Raw genomic sequence first — 17011 nt, 5'->3', positions numbered from 1 at the left:
GAGGATAACAAGCTTGAGACTGACCTGAGCTACATGGGAAGATGCTATTTCTAAAAAGAAAAGAAAGTTTCTTCTGGTGATTCTGACACAGGAAACATTTGTCTCCCAGAAAATAGATTGTCCAAAAATCTTCACTGGGTTTTCCCATTATCTCTTGAGTTTCAGTGTCACTAACCTTGAAACATACACACACACACACACACACACACACACACAACACATGGGAACACAAGTGCAAATGCCACACATGCAAAGAAAGAAAAGAATTTCATAGATAAGTGTCATTGAAAGGTATGTGAAGTTGATCAAAACCTATTAGGTAATAAACAAATCCTTCCCATAATTTGTGTGACTTTTATCATGTTTCCTTGACCACTCTCTTGGGGACCATGGTTATGTTCTTGCTGAGCAGCAGTTTTGTCCACAGAGTCAGGAATTTCAATGTGCTGGCTCCATGGAAATACTCTTTTTCCCCTACCCCACCCAGTGCCCAGGAATGATCCCACAGGCCTCTAGGAATCGACTCACTCATTTACTGACTTGTCCAGGGCATTCTTCTCCATTTCCTGTAAATCCTTCAGAATTTATTCAAAATATGTTAAAACTGGAAGCATTTAAACTGTGAGGCAAGAACTAGGGAATCTTATACTGTGACCTATTTTTACCAAATTCTAATTAAAGCCTCTCAAAATTACTGAAAATTGTTGTGGAAAGACTAGGTCTGTGTTACGTTAAGAAAGGCAATTGTGAGATTACTCGGGTCTTTTTTGGTGTGATGGCGCTGTGGAGCTCTAGAAATATTTCCAGGTGGTTCGGCATTTGTATGTTGTTGTTCTTTTTGTAGTTGTTTGGTAGCTTTCTTTATTTTTAAGATTTCTTTTTATTATTTGTAATTATGTGTATTAGTCTGCATGTGCACATGGGCACCAGTGCCTGTGGAAGCCAGAAGATCCCCTGAAGCTGGAGTTACAGTTTATGTCCTGCCTGATGTGACTGCTAGGGATCAAACCCGTATCCTCTGGAGGAGCAGCATGTGCTCGTAACTGCTACGCCATCCTTCCAGCCCCTTGTTTGATAAATTTGGTCTGAGTTCTTGCATGTTAAGAAAAATCTTGAAGACATGTCTCATTACAATAGATCAAATTGGTACCCCAGTTTCACTTGTTGAGCCTTGGGCAGGTTGGATGCTGTCATTTCTGAAGCCACTTGTAACTGCCAAGCACATCATTCTTCAGTCTCCTGTGCCCATCCTTAGCCTTACATGTGTCAAGCATCTCTTGTGTATGAGAATCTGTGGACTCTCCAGGAAGAAGCCGTAGATCTTAGACACATCCCTACTCTAGTGTAGCCTCCTTTCTACGGTCTGGCTTTCCCTTGGGGACCAGATGGAGAGACAGTCTCTATTCATTGGCTCAGTTAACAAGATTGATATTCAGGGAAATAAATTCCCTCCTCTCACAGTCAGAGGCTCCTCCATTCCCAAGTTCCTAAACAGCCCCACCCACCTCTGTTCATCTAGGTGTGGTTTCTCTAGACTATCTCTGCTGTTATAGACAATCAGATCCAGCCTAGTCAGGATACCCCACCTGGTGTTTTGTATCATCTGTCCCCTAGGAAAATGTAATTTTGCTGACTTTCTATGCATATTACAAGTTGCTTTTCTCATTGCCATGACAAAATACCAGACGGAAAAAAAGGGAGAGGGGATTCATTTGGCTGGTGGTTTCAGTCCATCATAGGGTGCAGTGTGAAGGTTTGGCAGAAGTCATGCATGCAAGACAATGAAGCTTCTCCTCATACCTTGGTAGAACAGGGAGCAAAGAGTGGGACTGGAAACTGGGCCAGGCTTTACCTCTCAAAGGCCTGCACTAGTGGCATAAATCTAGTTACCATATTCCAGAAGTTCTACAACCTGCCACAACGGCACCTTCTCCTGGGGACCAAGTACTCAAACATGAGCCTGTGAGGAATACTTTACATTCAAACCATGACATTGTGCGAGGGGGACTCTTGTCACTTCTAAAGGATTCCATGCATCGCTATTCTACTCAGAAAAAGATAAATAGTTTGCAGTTACCAAATACCTTCTCCTTTGTACCAGTGGGGACTGAACAACAAAATCCTATGTTCACCTGAAAATGCTGGTAGGCAGATACTCTTTGGCCTCTTTTACAGATGAGGAATCTAGAAAGAGACTCTAGGTCTGTCATAGACAGGTAGGTGGTACTTCAGGCTTAGTTAACTCCAGAACATAATATATACAATTTTCCCCTTGCCTTCAGCTACCCCATTTGTGAAACAGAAGTCATAAAACTATCCATCTGCTAGGCATGCTATTACAAGGATTAAACAAAACAGTGCCTGTTAAATAGTAAGTGCAGTGGTTAGCATGTAGTAGGTGCTGGCAGCAATGGTGTGGAGGCCAGAGGCAGTTGTGCCCCGCCCCCATCTGCAGCAGCCTGGAGTTCTTTCAAGACTTCCACTCAGGCGCAACTGAGACTCTGGACTTGCCACAGAGAAGAACTTCAGGAGGAAACAGTAAAGACAGAGTTGGGGGTTACTGTGAGATTTCAGTAGAGATCTAAGTATGAGTTAATAGGAAGAGAGCGAGTGATACCAGGGAAAAAAGACACACTGGAGCATTGGTGTGGGTGTGGGTCACAAGAGAGTCACCTGTCAGTGTCTTAGCTGTAACCCTGAGAGGAGTTTGTTGGCTCTTGGGTTACATCTCAAGAATTGCTGAGACTTCCTTCTGTCTGACCCCCTTCTTTTTCAGCAAATGAGATTATATGTGGTGGTTTGGATAAGGATCTCAATCTGCAAAAGGCCCCCCATGGGTTACAAGAGTTCCATAAGGGGGTTAAGACTTTTTTCTTTACCAGAAAAAGAGATTTGTGTTGATTTCCAGCAAGTATATTGCAGCTTTATAGTTGGGAAAGGAGGAAGGTAGTGGACTCTTAGGCGTTAAGGGTAAGTCATTGCTACTTTAACATTCTTACTTAAGTCTACATAAAGAATTTTCTCTAGATAGGCAGCTTTCACGGCAAATGTTAATTGAATTTGAATGTTTTGTTGCTAGCTGGTGAGAGGCTTCAGTCAGGCTCACAGGGAAATGACGTCTTCTAGTCCATGTTCCCTTAACTACCCCCTGGTTTTGCACCCCACCTTGGTAAGCACCCCAGAAATACTGTGATCACAGTCGTCACTGTTAGGATTTCTTCCAGCATTGTTCCCTGTGGGAGAGGAGAGCTCTTCACGGCCAGCTTCCAGTAGAGATAACATTACACAGCTACCTCGCTCTGAAATTGCTTCCACGCCTTTATTTAATAGGAGAATGTAACCCCAAACCAGCCATAAGTTTGATTATGGATTCCAGTATTCCCTCTCCAATATATTTTACTGAAAATGAATTGTTGGCCATGTTGGAGATTAAATTAACAAGCATTAAAAAAAAAAAAATTCCCAACACCTTGGTAAAAGAAAACCTTCCAGGAATTGTTTTTTTTTGTTTTTGTTTTTCCTAGCTACATTTGACTTTCTAACACTGTGAAAAACGTCTACTATAACATATAGGACATTCAGGATATAAATGCTGAAGTTGTCATCTACACCCTTTTAAGCTCGACTTGCATGTTTTATGCAGACAGACCTCACTTTTGGGATCCAGCCACAAGTAAATGGCTTCTGAAAGAAACCCAGAATAAGCAAGTCGTTGACTTGACTCCAGAAGGTTGGGAGGGGGGGAGGAAAATGCGAGCTACTTCAGGTTTTGTTTTGATATGTCCCCAGAGTCTAATACAATACATTTTGTATTTCTTTGAAAACTAGTTTAGACGGGTTTGAAACCACACGGAGTTCCCTTCCACTGCCACTGCCGGTGTTGGTGCTTCAATGTTGACGTTTCTTTTACCGTTAGCAAAGTTCTTCCAGCCTGAGGTCTCAGCGTCTGAGGATGGTAGTTAAAGGTGTTAGTGTGCTCTATCTGAAGCCGAGAGCTTTCCTGTAATGCACTGTGGTGGGGAGATTGTTTGGATCCTGTGAGTCATACTGCTTACCCCCAGTAAGAAATGTAAGCCTTAGTAAAGAGTGAAAATGATGTTTGAACAAATCGTCTATTCTCCATGCCTCTAATTTAAGACCGTATCTGCTGGCAGCCAGAGTATGTGGTTGAGAAAGTCTCATCCAACACATTGTTTGGTCTCGTGGAATTAGATGTGTCAAGGGCCCTTGTAAACACGATGCAGCGAGACCGGCTGGTGTACCGAACCCTGAGTGAAATTGTTCACAGATTCATAGCGTCTCTGTTTCAAGAAATTCTCCTGCCCTCAAGACTGAATATTCTTTACCTCATTCCGCCTAAACATCTTCGCTCTTCCCTGAGACCTAGAATTACAGATAAGTGCTCTCTACCCTTGCTGCTCCCTTGCTATTCTCCCCACAAACTGTTGACATTTCTGAGGGCACACTCCTTGCCTTTTGTTTTCTTTCCATCTCCTACCCATACCTTTGGCAGGACAGAACAACAACGTTAAAAACAACAGTCTGTAAAAAACTGACTGATGGGGTGCATCAGTAAAGGCATCGCTCTTTACTCCCGCAGGTAGGGCTGGGGCTGTTGGTCCACATCACCTTTGCGCTTGCGTGCCAGCCATCACAGCATCCCGATTTTCCACTCCTGCTACTCCAAGTCCAGAGTGTACTTTCATCTGAATTGGAATTTATCTTTAAATAACTGTACCCTCTCTAGTGGCAAAATGACTCGGTCACAGGAGTCTGCATCCTGAGAATCATGGCCAACTTGTTTCATTAATTCTTTGACTCAACCCCAGGGCCACAGAGCAGCTGAAAGAGAGTTCCCTTCTGGAAAATCCATGGAATTTAGGTTTGCCCTATGAGGATTGTACACAGAGGTTATGTAAGACACACAGAGAATAATAGGAACAGTGTGTATTTGGGCTCTGCCCTGAGAAAGTCCTGCAGATAATGATTCTTCCATATTCTTCCATTCATTAATTGAAATTATTAAGCAAATGGGTCCAGCATTCACTTTCCCTGAGTCTGGGAAAGAGTTTCTCAGAGGCCTCGGTACTTACCTTCTCCAGACTGTTGATTTGGTAATTCGCTTATTGCTTACTTTCAGAAAACCAGTGGTATACTCTAAGCAACCTCTTCCTGGCTGAATTGAAGGCAATAGGAGAGTCTGGATGTCTGCCGACCCAGTCCCCCCCAGAATGCTTCCTTTCGAGTTTGAATCACAGCCACCACTGGAGAATATTTAATACCAACTCAAAATAAGTGTTTAGGAGGCTCTCAGTGGTGGTTTAAAATAATTGCCATGAAGGCTTTGGTAAAAGCCTTTATCCACCAAACTATTTAAATTATATAATTGCATCCCCATCTCATTCTTCCTTCCTTTTCCTGGATTGATCTTTCTTTACTGCATACCCCGACCCCAACACCAAAACACAAGCAGGAGACCAGTTCGACGCTCCTCTCCCTTCCTCTCTCCTGTACCCCAAGTGAGACGAGATGCTCACAGGGCATTATTTTCCTTATGGAACCTATCATAATTTCGAATCTCGAACCTCTGAGGTTTGAGTGCAATTTACCCAGCACTCCAACTTCCTCCTCTTACCTGTTTCCATTCTGTGACCCTTGACCTTTCTCAGATGGCATGACCCCTCTGGAATGTTGAACTGTTTTCTCAACTACAGTGTTTTACATCTACCCTCCTTCAGGAAAACCCATATTTGTATATCAGTTAAGCATGGGCTTTTTTTGTCTCTTCCTCCATTTCCATTATCTTTAGCAATATATATATTGATGAAATGCACTCGTTTGGCTGCCTTCCACTAAGCTACTTTGGAGGACCTCTCTGACCATATGTTTTTAATGACTTCACCTTCTGTCTGCCCTTACCCATTTTGGAAAAATTACTTTATATTGGTTTGGTTCTATACACATATGTTTTTAAATATTATATTCTAATTTAGGATAGGAATTTAGAAACACCAAAGGTTTTCTATCAAAACCTATGTCAAAGTGCACTAGCTCTCCTGACTGAGATGCATACTAAATGGACCAGTTGTATATAAATGTAGTTTCTCTCTACTCTCGGGTGTATATCCTTTTACTATTGCCTGCAGTAGCTGAAAGAGCAGTTGATATATGTATTGCGTAGGCGTATTTGGAATGTCCAGTGTTCCACTGAATCAGTAACACATTGTAGAAAAATAAGTAATACCCAATGGTTTATCCAAGTTGTTATTACAGGAGTCATAACTCACTCTTGAAGAACGTGCTAACGTTGTCCATACTTGACATAGTCAAAATATGTTATTAAAAATGCTCCTGGAATGTTCTGTTAATTTGCAATTTAAGGGTGTGAACATTTGGAGAGCATAAAAGTAGGAAAGAATGAATAGTTGGCCATAAAATTCATGTCTTAAATGATGATGAGGTAGGACCACATGCCACCAAAATAGCTAATAAAATGTTTAGATGTCAAGTTCTTATATTGTCTTCTTTTTAATATTTGTCCTTAAATTATGGCACGTTAAAGTAAATCCAAAGTAAAGTAAGTCCCCACTGCCCAGGTGACACTTATCCTCATGATTAAAAATAGTCAGTTCTAGACAATCACCTTAATGGTATTTTAGCTGAAGAACGTGCTGGAAAAACAAGTTATGTTTATCATTCATTATTTTAAACAAACATATTAATTTAGTCTTGTATTTAATTAATACAAGCACATACGAATCATGACAAAGAAACTCCATTTTACTTTGTAATTTTGAAATGAGATGTATCAAATTGTTCTGCCTCAGGCAGACATTGTTAAGGAAAAACAGACATTAATTATATAAATATTTCTCCTCCCACCATGCACCGGGAGCTACATGCCATTTTAGAAGAGGTGATGTTCTCATCGCTAGAACTGGAGGGCAGTCAGGTTTCCAAATAATGTTTATGCAATAGAAGACGTGCTGGGAGAGTTGAGTTTTAGCAGCTACAGGTAGATGGGAACATTGTTATTAGGAGACTTCCTAAGAACACTTAGAGTGATCCCAGTACTAACTATGCCTCTGGATTTTCTATCGCTAGGCAGAGCTCGACAGTTTGCAGGTGCTGCTTCATCCTGTAGATACACGTGTTGGACTGATGCCAGAGTGGGGTAATGAACTTGACTGTCAGCTTTGTGCTGGGCAATGGGCAGGATGATTTCTCCAAAATAAGGAAGTTAGCACACAGCATCATGATAGTCACTCTGGAGAATTAACACTGAGCCAATCTGATACATAGGAAAAAACTGGACTCAGAGGAGTCCAATGAATTATGCCTTAAGAAAGAGTCAGGCTCAGGAAAGTGGCAGAGCCAGGCTCCAGCTCAGGGCACTCTAGTGCCACCTCATGGGATATTGTCAAATGAGTACGGTGAGTCAAGCCAGCAAGAATTAGATGGGTAAACAGCTCTATGACTGGTGGAAATCTTTTCTAGAACTCTAACTTGTGTAGCTGTCTCATCTTACCCAAAAGGAGTTTGCATCTAGGCATGGTAGTGCACACCTGTAATGCCAGCATTGGAGCAGCTGAGGCAGGAGTTTCATGAGTTGTAGACCAATCAGGGCTACATATTGAATTCTGGACTAGCAAGAATCGCAAATCTCAATCTCAATCTCTCCCTCCCTCCCTCTCTCTCTCTCTCTCTCTCTCTCTCTCTCTCTCTCTCTCTCTCTCTCTCTCTCTCTCACACACACACACACACACACACACACACACACGCATGCACGCATGCACTCACGCATGGGAGTGCCTATGTAGAGGCCCTAAGGTACTGAGTTAATGGTTGAAGCTATTTAGTATTTCTCCCTTTTTAAAGTTTTTTTTATTATTACTAATTTCCTCAAAGTAAAATATCAGCTTTTTCCCTCTTACAGAAGGTAAAAGGTTTGATGTCCTTACGTTGTATTCTTTGTCCATCTGACATTGAGGAAAACCTTGAATTTTGAACCATGGAGTATGTTTAGCTTCCAGAATTTAGTTCTTCACAATATCACTCAGTTTGATGCTATCAGTACCCTGAAGTGACATGGATGCCCCAACAGGTAGTCTAGATGTCTCACATCTCCCTTAGATTTAGTTGAATGTGTGTGCTCTGGGAAGGCAACTGTTTCTCTGTGTTGATGAGCAATTGTGCTCATCTCTGTACAGGCTCTGAAGAGCTATTTACAGTGGCCCCACCTCCAGCCAGTCTCATTTTGACAGTCTCCATCTTTATTCGGCTTGTTGTTAGACGTTGCTCTTTCTGAGGACAGCAACCCTGTGTTCCTAATACCGGGGCAGGAAATACTGTCTTCCTAAACTGAAGTTCATTCTCTCCAAAATGAAAGCTGTATCTTCCCATTGACTCATTCATTCCTTAATTCATAAGAGAAAAGACAAATCCAAGAATAACAAAATTGCCTTAGTGCAATCTGGCTGCTCTAAGAATAATACCACAGATGGGGTGGCTTCAGCAACAAAGATCCGTTTCTCTGCATTTTGAAGACAGGAAAGTCCACCATCGAGGTGCCAGCAGCTAGGGGTCTCCTGAGGCCTGTGTGCTGGTTCACAGTGTCCTTTTGCTGTATCCTCATGTGGCAGGAGAGGGGAAGCACTTCCCAGAATCTGTTACAAAGGCACGTACAAATCCTAGACAGAAGGTCTTGATTCCACATCCTAATGACCTGTCACCTAGGGATGCCATCACATAAGAAGTTAGCATCTCACCGGACGTTGGTGGCGCACGCCTTTACTCCCAGCTCAGGAGGCAGACGTAGGTGGATCTCTGTGAGTTTGAGGCCAGCCTGGTATATACAAAGCTACACAGAGAATCCCTGTCTCGAAAAACAGAAGAAGAAGAAGAAGAAGAAGAAGAAGAAGAAGAAGAAGAAGAAGAAGAAGAAGAAGAAGAAGAAGAAGAAGAAGAAGAAGAAGAAGCAGCTAACGTCTCAATGTAGGAATTTTAGAGAAACACGAACATTCATCCCAGAATAAAAATACCTTGTCAAATATTGTCTGGAAGTTGGTATTATTCAAATTTTCTATATATTAGTTCTTCCTTTCTGGGAATAAACCCCTCTTCATAATATAGTTTATCACTTTTTCTTCTCACATTAATATGTTCCCAAGAATAAGTAGAAAGCTGGACACTTAACTTGTGTTTGGGCCCAATTACCCAAATATGCTCTGGATAAATAGGTAGGGCTGTTTCCTTTAACGTTGAGGAGATTAGACTTGTGATGATGCCCTCTTGAGTGTACAGGGATGACCACATTCTATAGGGTCACGGCAAGTAAGAAACCATAGCTCCAGGGCAAGCTGTGGCAATCAGTAGCCTCATGCACTGTGTCTTGGGCCTTCTTTTCATTCCTGTTCCATGGTCACTCCTTCTCTTTGCTGGAGGATATCTGCACATTCTCAGGAAGGGTGTGCCTTGGATGTGTTCCTTAGTAAAATTCTCTCCTGTGAAAACCTCTGAGAGGAATATGGGAGAGAACAGAAAGGCCAGAAGCTTAACAGAGTCATCTGGGGTGCTTCAATTGGGACCCACTTCTTAGGTGACCTGACGTGTTCTCTGAACATCTGGCCCTACGGTTCCTAGCTGGTTCCAAGCAGTTCCGCCTAAAGAAAAATGACAATGTATTACTGCAATCAATACTTGCCATACACATCACAGCTTCCAATTTATTTCCCTCTAAAATCACATCCGATTTCATTGTTTGGGGCACCTTCTGTGATCTTTATCAAGGGTTTCCCTGCTACAGGTCATATAAACATAATGCCAAAGATTCCTATAAAGCGGCAGCAAAAGATTGCTGTTGTGTTGTTTTGCTTCATTGGAGTGTGTTCTGTGAACATGCTGTCTGTTTGGCCGCTAGTGCTCTAAGTTTAAGTGAGATGTTAGGAAAGACCCTGGTCCTATTGCTGTTGTGAAGAATTCTACTTACCTAATTGCCTTCTTCCTCTTCATGCCTCCCTCCGCTCTCCTCCCACTCCTCAGCCCTGGGTCTCTTATAAGTACCATTTCCCCTGCATTGGCCTACAGCTGCACACCTTGCCTTGATCACTAGGGAGGTAGCCTGGGTGCTCATCTTATCAGATTCACTGGTCAGTCACTGATATTTCATGCAGAAGCAGATGTTGGGTTTTCATTAATTATTTGTCCCTTATTTCTTTTCTCATAAGAGAAACAGTAACATTTTCTTCCTTCTAATTGAGAGTGCTCAAGATTCTTGAAGCCTTTAGAGGCAGCAGAAAAACCTCCCTAGCCGTCACTGGAGTGAGCCATTTTAACTTCCCACAAGGAGTTCTGTTGTCACTAACAATTATCTTCTCTGTGGCCTCAGCGTGTCACAGACTTCAGTCACTAAAAGAAGGCTGAGATACAAATTAAGCTATGTCACAGCATGTTGTGTTGCATAAACAGACAGAGTATTTAGGGGGCCTGAAAGGTGGAAGCATTCTTGTTACCTAGAGGACTGGGGGGGAAAGTGGGGTAATGAGAATTTTTTTTGCATTTTTTTGCATATTTATTCATTGTTTTTAGAATAAGTCAACCTTGACCTTGCTTGTATTTAGGCTTAAATAGCCATGGGCACTGGGAACACCACTAAGGGGAAGAATGAAGCACACAGATGTCTGTGAGCCAGGTTTTAACCAGGAGGAGAGAAGATATGTAATAACCTCTGGGGAAAAGCGATTGACTTTTCTGCCTTGCTGGCTGTGCTGTTTTACCATCTATTGCTGTGATAAAACACTGACCCAAACCAGCCTGAGGTGGAAAGTGTTTATTACATCAAGAGAAGTCAGGGCAGGAGCTGGGACAGGAGACTGGAGGCAGGAACTGGCACAGAAACCACAAAGGAACACTCCTTACTCTCTATGGCTTGCTCAGCTTGCCTTTTTAAAACAACCCGGGACCACTCAGGAGTGGCACCAACCCACTGACATGCTCAAAGGCCAACCTGATGGAGGTCATTCTTCAACTGAGAGTCCCTCTCCCCAGGTGACTCTAGTTTGTGTCATGTTGACAAAAGCTAAGCTGCACTGAGAATGGTGTTTGTGTAGCGACATTGTAAAGTTGCAGAGAGGAGAACATGGGGCAAGAGGGCCAGGCAGGACTTCCTCTAAGCATTGGCCTCGAATGCTTTCTTCAAATACATGGGTATAGAAGACGCTGGGTCCAGGGAGGGGTGACTTGGGAGGAGAATCACCATAGGAAATGTCAGTCTTGTTAACCCCACTTTTCCCTTGTTGACTGGTAACCAGTACTATGGCCTTTCTTCTGTTCGCATGTCTGTCTTTCTCCACAAACTACCTTAACTTCAGATCGTCTCTGATGCCCCTTTTTATCCAGCTTACAAATAACATTCAGGAGGAATATAGCACAGGTCTTTTACTGTTCTATCCTGTACACTGTACAGCCTTTGATCCTTTTTTCTAACTTAGTTTCTACTTTATGTTTTCACTTTCCCAGCTCACCAAGTTGAAATGTTTAAACATTTCCCCCTCCAGTAGCCAAAGAGAAAACAGAGTGACAGCTAATACAGTAATAAATTTATCTATAGCCACAGGAGATAAGCTTCAGTGCAATGTGGCCATAAAGTATAGCTATCCCAGGCTTGGAGAAAATGCAATGATGTTCCATAAATAAGAGAATTTTAAAATAATCCCAGCAGTAAATAAAGATAAGCTATAAGTCATAACTAGCATCATACAGCCAGCAACAGAGCTCCTTTCCACTCAAGGACACTGTGAACTAAAAAGGGAATTAGCAGCTTGGTGTTGGTGTCACCTCGCACCCTAGGTGGGTTGCTGAGAATTCACCCCTCCTGAAAGTTTGCCTCTTACATCTCCTGACACCTCTTGATTTGCTGACAGCCTTTGATAAGTCACCAAGGAAACACAGAGGTACTGATGCCACAAATAAAAGAGTTTTCAGCCAATTTGAAGGTGTCAGAGAAGACCTTAGAAAAGGAAAGTAGGGCTCAGGGGCCGCTCCCACAATCTGGGGAGCATGGACATTCCACAATGCTGGGAATGATTTCTTCTTGATTCACAGCCCAAAGAAATCTGAAGTCTTTCTGGGGTCCTTTGTAGATTTTGTTTAGATTTTCAGTTCAGGTGTCACTTGAGCAACACACACAACACAACACAACACACACACACACACACACACACACACACACAAACACTGGCTGTTTATCTTTATTTGAAATTCTATTGTCTGTCGCGTGCGTGCGTGCGTGCGTGCGTGCGTGCGTGCGTGCGTGCGTGTGTGTGTGTGTGTGTTTAATAAATGCACTGTTGCCAATGGAATGCTGTCATTATTTATTTATCACCGCTGTCATTAAATAAGATGTATTTCTGAGTGTGTAATATTGTAGGCTCTATACATGTTGTGGCCAGGGGTTCAGCCCCGGACACTTCCCAGAAGGAGTTGAGAGCTTTGTTAACATAGGCTTACCTGCCCTGGGCAGCATGAGAGCCTGCTAGGTCAGCTTGCTCTGTCAGGAAAGACACTGTGGGGAGAGATACTCGCAAGAGTCAAGCCTATGGAAGGAGCTCTGGGGAAAGCTCCTCAGGCTCCAACTATGGGAAGGTTCGATACCATGTAAGGGTTAGACTTTAGTGGGTCTATCTCTGGAAGCCCTGGAAAGATAGGAGAGCAAGAAGAGACCTGGTTTGTGCTTTACCTCTGTTTTATAAGCAGGTGAGATGAAGAGCAGCAAAGGCTCCTGGGAAACAACAGAAAGAATGCTGTGGACTTGCACTTGCTCCTTGTGCTACTTACTTCGGGGAGCTTCTGGCCTTTGGCTACTTTCTCATGGAGTGTGCAGAGAAAGACCAGCCAGAGCAGAAACTTAAATCTGAGCTGATGTTACTTTGTAAATGTATTCTTGAGCAAGGAACTTGAACGGTCTGTCTTAACACTGACACAAGAGTAGTAGCTATACTCAGAGCTTAAATGTCTCCTTTAAACACAAAGCCCTTAAAACTGTCCAGAGTGCAACACATGCTAGGTATTTTATTCTTATTTATATTTTTCACACGTTTATTGGTTTATTTATCCACCTAATCTCTATGAATTTTCTCTTAAAACAATCTGGAATAATATGTCGTTAATACATTTTACTGGCAGAATTTTATAGACTTTTATGCTTCTTTTTCTTAAGTCCTTTTGGACCAAATACTTGCTCCCTGATATAAAGTGCAACAATTATATTGGAAGATTTTACTTCTGGGAATGTTAGGCAGTCTTACTCTATACTATGACATGTTTGTCATCCAGATAAATAGATAGTAAAATGCTAGGATACAATGTGAGCTGCATTTGAATACAAATACAAAAATACCTTCAAATATCGCTGATGTGAAATTTTAATCTCCTTATTGCTTCCCTCACAATGAAATAACTATGGAATGACTGGGACACACCCTTAAATTAGAGGAATAAAGTTATCAATTACTTTCCTCGTTCCTGTGTCCAAATACCCAATTAGAGAGCTTGAGATGAGAAACAGTTCATTTTGTTCAAAGTTTCCCGAGTTCAGTTCATTCTAAAGGACCAGCACAGTGGGCAGGAAGCAGAGAAAAGCAGATATTGGAACAGACCCAGATAAGACAGCACCCAGGCTCCACAGCTGGTGCCACCTCCTTCACTTTGTCACATCCCAGCAACGCCATCATACTATCAACCTGTCAAGGCATGAATCTGTTTATTAGTTCAGAGGGCTCATGATCCGATTGTCTCGGGAAACCCAGCCACAGCCACACTCGGGTGTTGCTTAGTGTAACAGTGTTGACAATCAAAATAAACCATCACAAGTAACTCTGTTTTGAATATAATGAACACAAAGTATTCTATAAGCATATTATGTCTGGCTCTATTTTATTATATAAATAATTGTAGATTTAGCACTCATGCCAAAACTTTAATTTCTGTTTCCCTGTGTAGAATGAGTGCTGTGTTTCTTCAGTCCCAGGGCTCTTTAGAACAGGAACTGGACAGATCCATTATGTTGCAAGAAGAGTCTTTAAAGTTTGGGGAAGAAAACCGGGTATAGGAAATGATGATTTTATGTAGGGAGGGGGTTGTTGGTGTTGTTTACTGTTTCCCTTTAAGGAGCTGAGCAAGTGGTCCTTGAAGAAGGACACATGCACCTGTTCCTATGCAGTTTAAATGAGTAAAGCTTTCCCTGATGCTGCAGGTTTTTACTCTGCCTAAAAGTGAACTTTTGGTTGACGGAAGTGTTCTTGGTATTGGATCCGTCACAATTGCCAAGCTGCATGTCTGCATCCCCCCACTATAATACAGCATCATGAATCTGTGATTGAAGCCACAAAAGCCAATTCTTGAGGTTACAGAAGATTACAAACCCTGTATTTCCTCCTCCAAGGTTCCTGGACATTAAATTTCAATAGCACTGAGTATTCTCTAAAGAACACTCATAAATTATTTAAATCATATTCCCCAACTTTTTCCCTTGGTTCACGGCAAACCAATTTCGACTAGTTCATAAATTAGATCAGTGTTGTTCTTTTTCTTAAGAAGAGAATTTTCTGAAAATGCGTTTGTTAGAGTAATGAATGGCAGTCATGGAGGACTAAGCAGGCTGTGGTCCAGTCCCTGCCCTGCTGTGGACAGGTATATAACTTCCACAGGGTTTAACTGATAACTTTGCTGGTTCCCTTCTAGAGGAGCTCTTGTGAGAACTGAATGAAGGTTTGTGAAAGTAATTTGAAAGATTTTTTTTTTAAAGCACAAAAAATAACTTAGTGACTAAATGTCTGAAGACATTGTAGTAGAAGAAATGGAATGAATGTTGACGGCCTTGGTTGATGTTTCAGGGAACCAGGGAAACTCTCAGTCGGCACTGCACCACCCTTGGAGATGCCCTTCGGAAGGAAAACGATTTTGCTCTTATAATCGATGGGAAAACCCTCAAATATGCCTTAACCTTCGGAGTCCGGCAATATTTCCTGGACTTAGCTTTGTCCTGCAAAGCTGTCATTTGCTGCAGGTAAGTCCTCCCCAACATTGTCCAATTGCAACAAAAGTGACTTTCTCTTAATGGTATCGTTTAATGATTTTATTTTAATTACGTGTATATGTGAGGGCAAGTATGTGCACATGTGTGCAGGTACCCAGAGAGACCACAGTTACTAGATCGTCCTGAAGCTGGAATTACAGACAGTTGGGTGCTAAAAACAGAGAACTTGGGTCTCTAGAAGAGATTGATAATGCCTCATAGCTGCTGAGCTCTCTCTCCAGCCCTACTTTACGTTTTTAATTTTTAGAAGTTCCAAACTTTTTTTTTAATCTAGAAATTACAAATGTTAGGCTATTCATTCATTCACTAGAGTCCCAAAGTTCACAAGCTGAGATGGATTTGTTAGCAGAGACTTTAAAAGTGAGTCCTAACAATCAGTATCAAATGCTATTCATAATTTGAAGCCACCAGCTCTTTGCCATTTATCAGTATATAAAGTCAGTCAATGGCAATCAGGTAGGTGTTGCATGCCAATAATCCCAGCTACTTAAGAGGCAAAAGCCAAAATGTATCGAGCTTATGGTCTGCTTGGGCAATTTAGGGAGATTACATACATACATGCATGCATACATACATACATACATACATACATATATATATATATATATATATATATAAGCAAAGAAACTCCAGAGGGCTATGAATGTAGCTCACTGGGTTTTGCCTAACATGTGCAGCACTCTGGGTTCAAACCCCTGTACTAAAAGAAAGTCACAGAACCAGAGCTCCTAGCCTTAGCTTTGAACTTCATAACCAAAGGAGCGGGTGTGAATTATTTATCTGTATTTCAATCTTGGTTCACTTATGGAACAACCCTGTTGTCTCTGTTTAGATGGCTGATCCAACTGCTAAAATTTATTTTGTGGGGATAGCATGTTGGGAGGTACAAACTGAGTCATTCTCCAAATAGCTGAATATTTTTCTGATGGCTGTTTATTTGCTCTAAGCCTCTGGCCTACTAACTTATAAAATTGCTCATATCGTAGGTTTAAATCTGTCTTTGTGTTACAATGGCCTAATGCATAAAAGTGCCTTTATGTACACCACTTAGCTCTAGCCTGTCTGGCTTTCTCGTCGGAGATATTCTGTCTTCCTCAAATTTAAAGTACTCCATAGCATTCTCTTGGAGGTTACCTCAGCTAGGGATTTTCCTCTGTCATCCACTGACTGAATCTGACCAGCCGGTCACCATGGATTCAGAGCCAGCCGGTACTTTCACAACTCACTTTCTCTTCTAGGGAGCAAAACATGAGCGGGGCTTCTCGGGAATTTCTTCACAGCCTGTATTAGCTTTCTTTTATTTGCCCTAACTACCTTTAAAAGCTCTATCTACTAGTAAAGAAAAGTTATTCCTTTTAAACCATATTTGTCTCAGCTTATCTACTTAAGATGTATGTCTTGAATTTCAATTGAAATTTACTTCCTGGAGTGTATACAAACCACACCCTGTAAGAATAACATAAAAACGTCATTTTGACCTACAAAATTGTATCATCCTCAGAGATAATGCCCGTTATCTTCAGCCATCTAACTATTTTAGCCATAGAATCTGTTCTTCTCTGTGGGATGTTACTAATATGGCTGAGATTCTAGAGTGATTTATTATGTAGATGTTTTAATGTTCATAACAGTCCTGTTTTTTATCACAAACATGGAAATAATCATCTACTCTTGTTTTTGCTTGGGCATCTTCATGCTTTTTAAAATCTGGGGCTACGGTAACTTTTCTTGGTTTCTTGCTGATGCCTTAACAGGGGCTTACCAATGTTCAGCTCTCACACTCTTCCATCAGGATAATTTTGTGCTACATTTAGCCATTTAGTCACTTTCACTAATGGGATCATGAGGATCTACAGGCGATTGCTCAAAAGCCCATGAGTGTCATGAGTGCTGGCTCCTATTCGGAAACAGAATGCA

The 17011-nt window shown here is 41.7% G+C and overlaps 1 protein-coding gene across 4 annotated transcripts in view; it reads left to right on the top strand.

Moving 5' to 3' along the window:
- The window catches only part of Atp8a1 (ATPase phospholipid transporting 8A1), a 224491-nt gene that overhangs the window by 144558 nt on the left and 62922 nt on the right, over nt 1-17011 (top strand). For all 4 annotated transcript variants that reach the window (XM_027390824.2, XM_027390823.2, XM_027390822.2 and 1 more), the window contains one exon: nt 14892-15064. In XM_027390824.2, the coding sequence (XP_027246625.1) occupies nt 14892-15064 (173 nt within the window). The remainder of the gene's footprint in view (nt 1-14891; nt 15065-17011) is intronic.

The sequence above is a fragment of the Cricetulus griseus genome (genome assembly GCF_003668045.3).
Source record: "Cricetulus griseus strain 17A/GY chromosome 1 unlocalized genomic scaffold, alternate assembly CriGri-PICRH-1.0 chr1_1, whole genome shotgun sequence".
NCBI classification, from domain to species: Eukaryota; Metazoa; Chordata; class Mammalia; order Rodentia; family Cricetidae; genus Cricetulus; species Cricetulus griseus.
The sequence above is the reverse complement of the archived record's forward strand: the minus strand, read 5'-3'. Positions and strand labels throughout refer to the sequence as shown.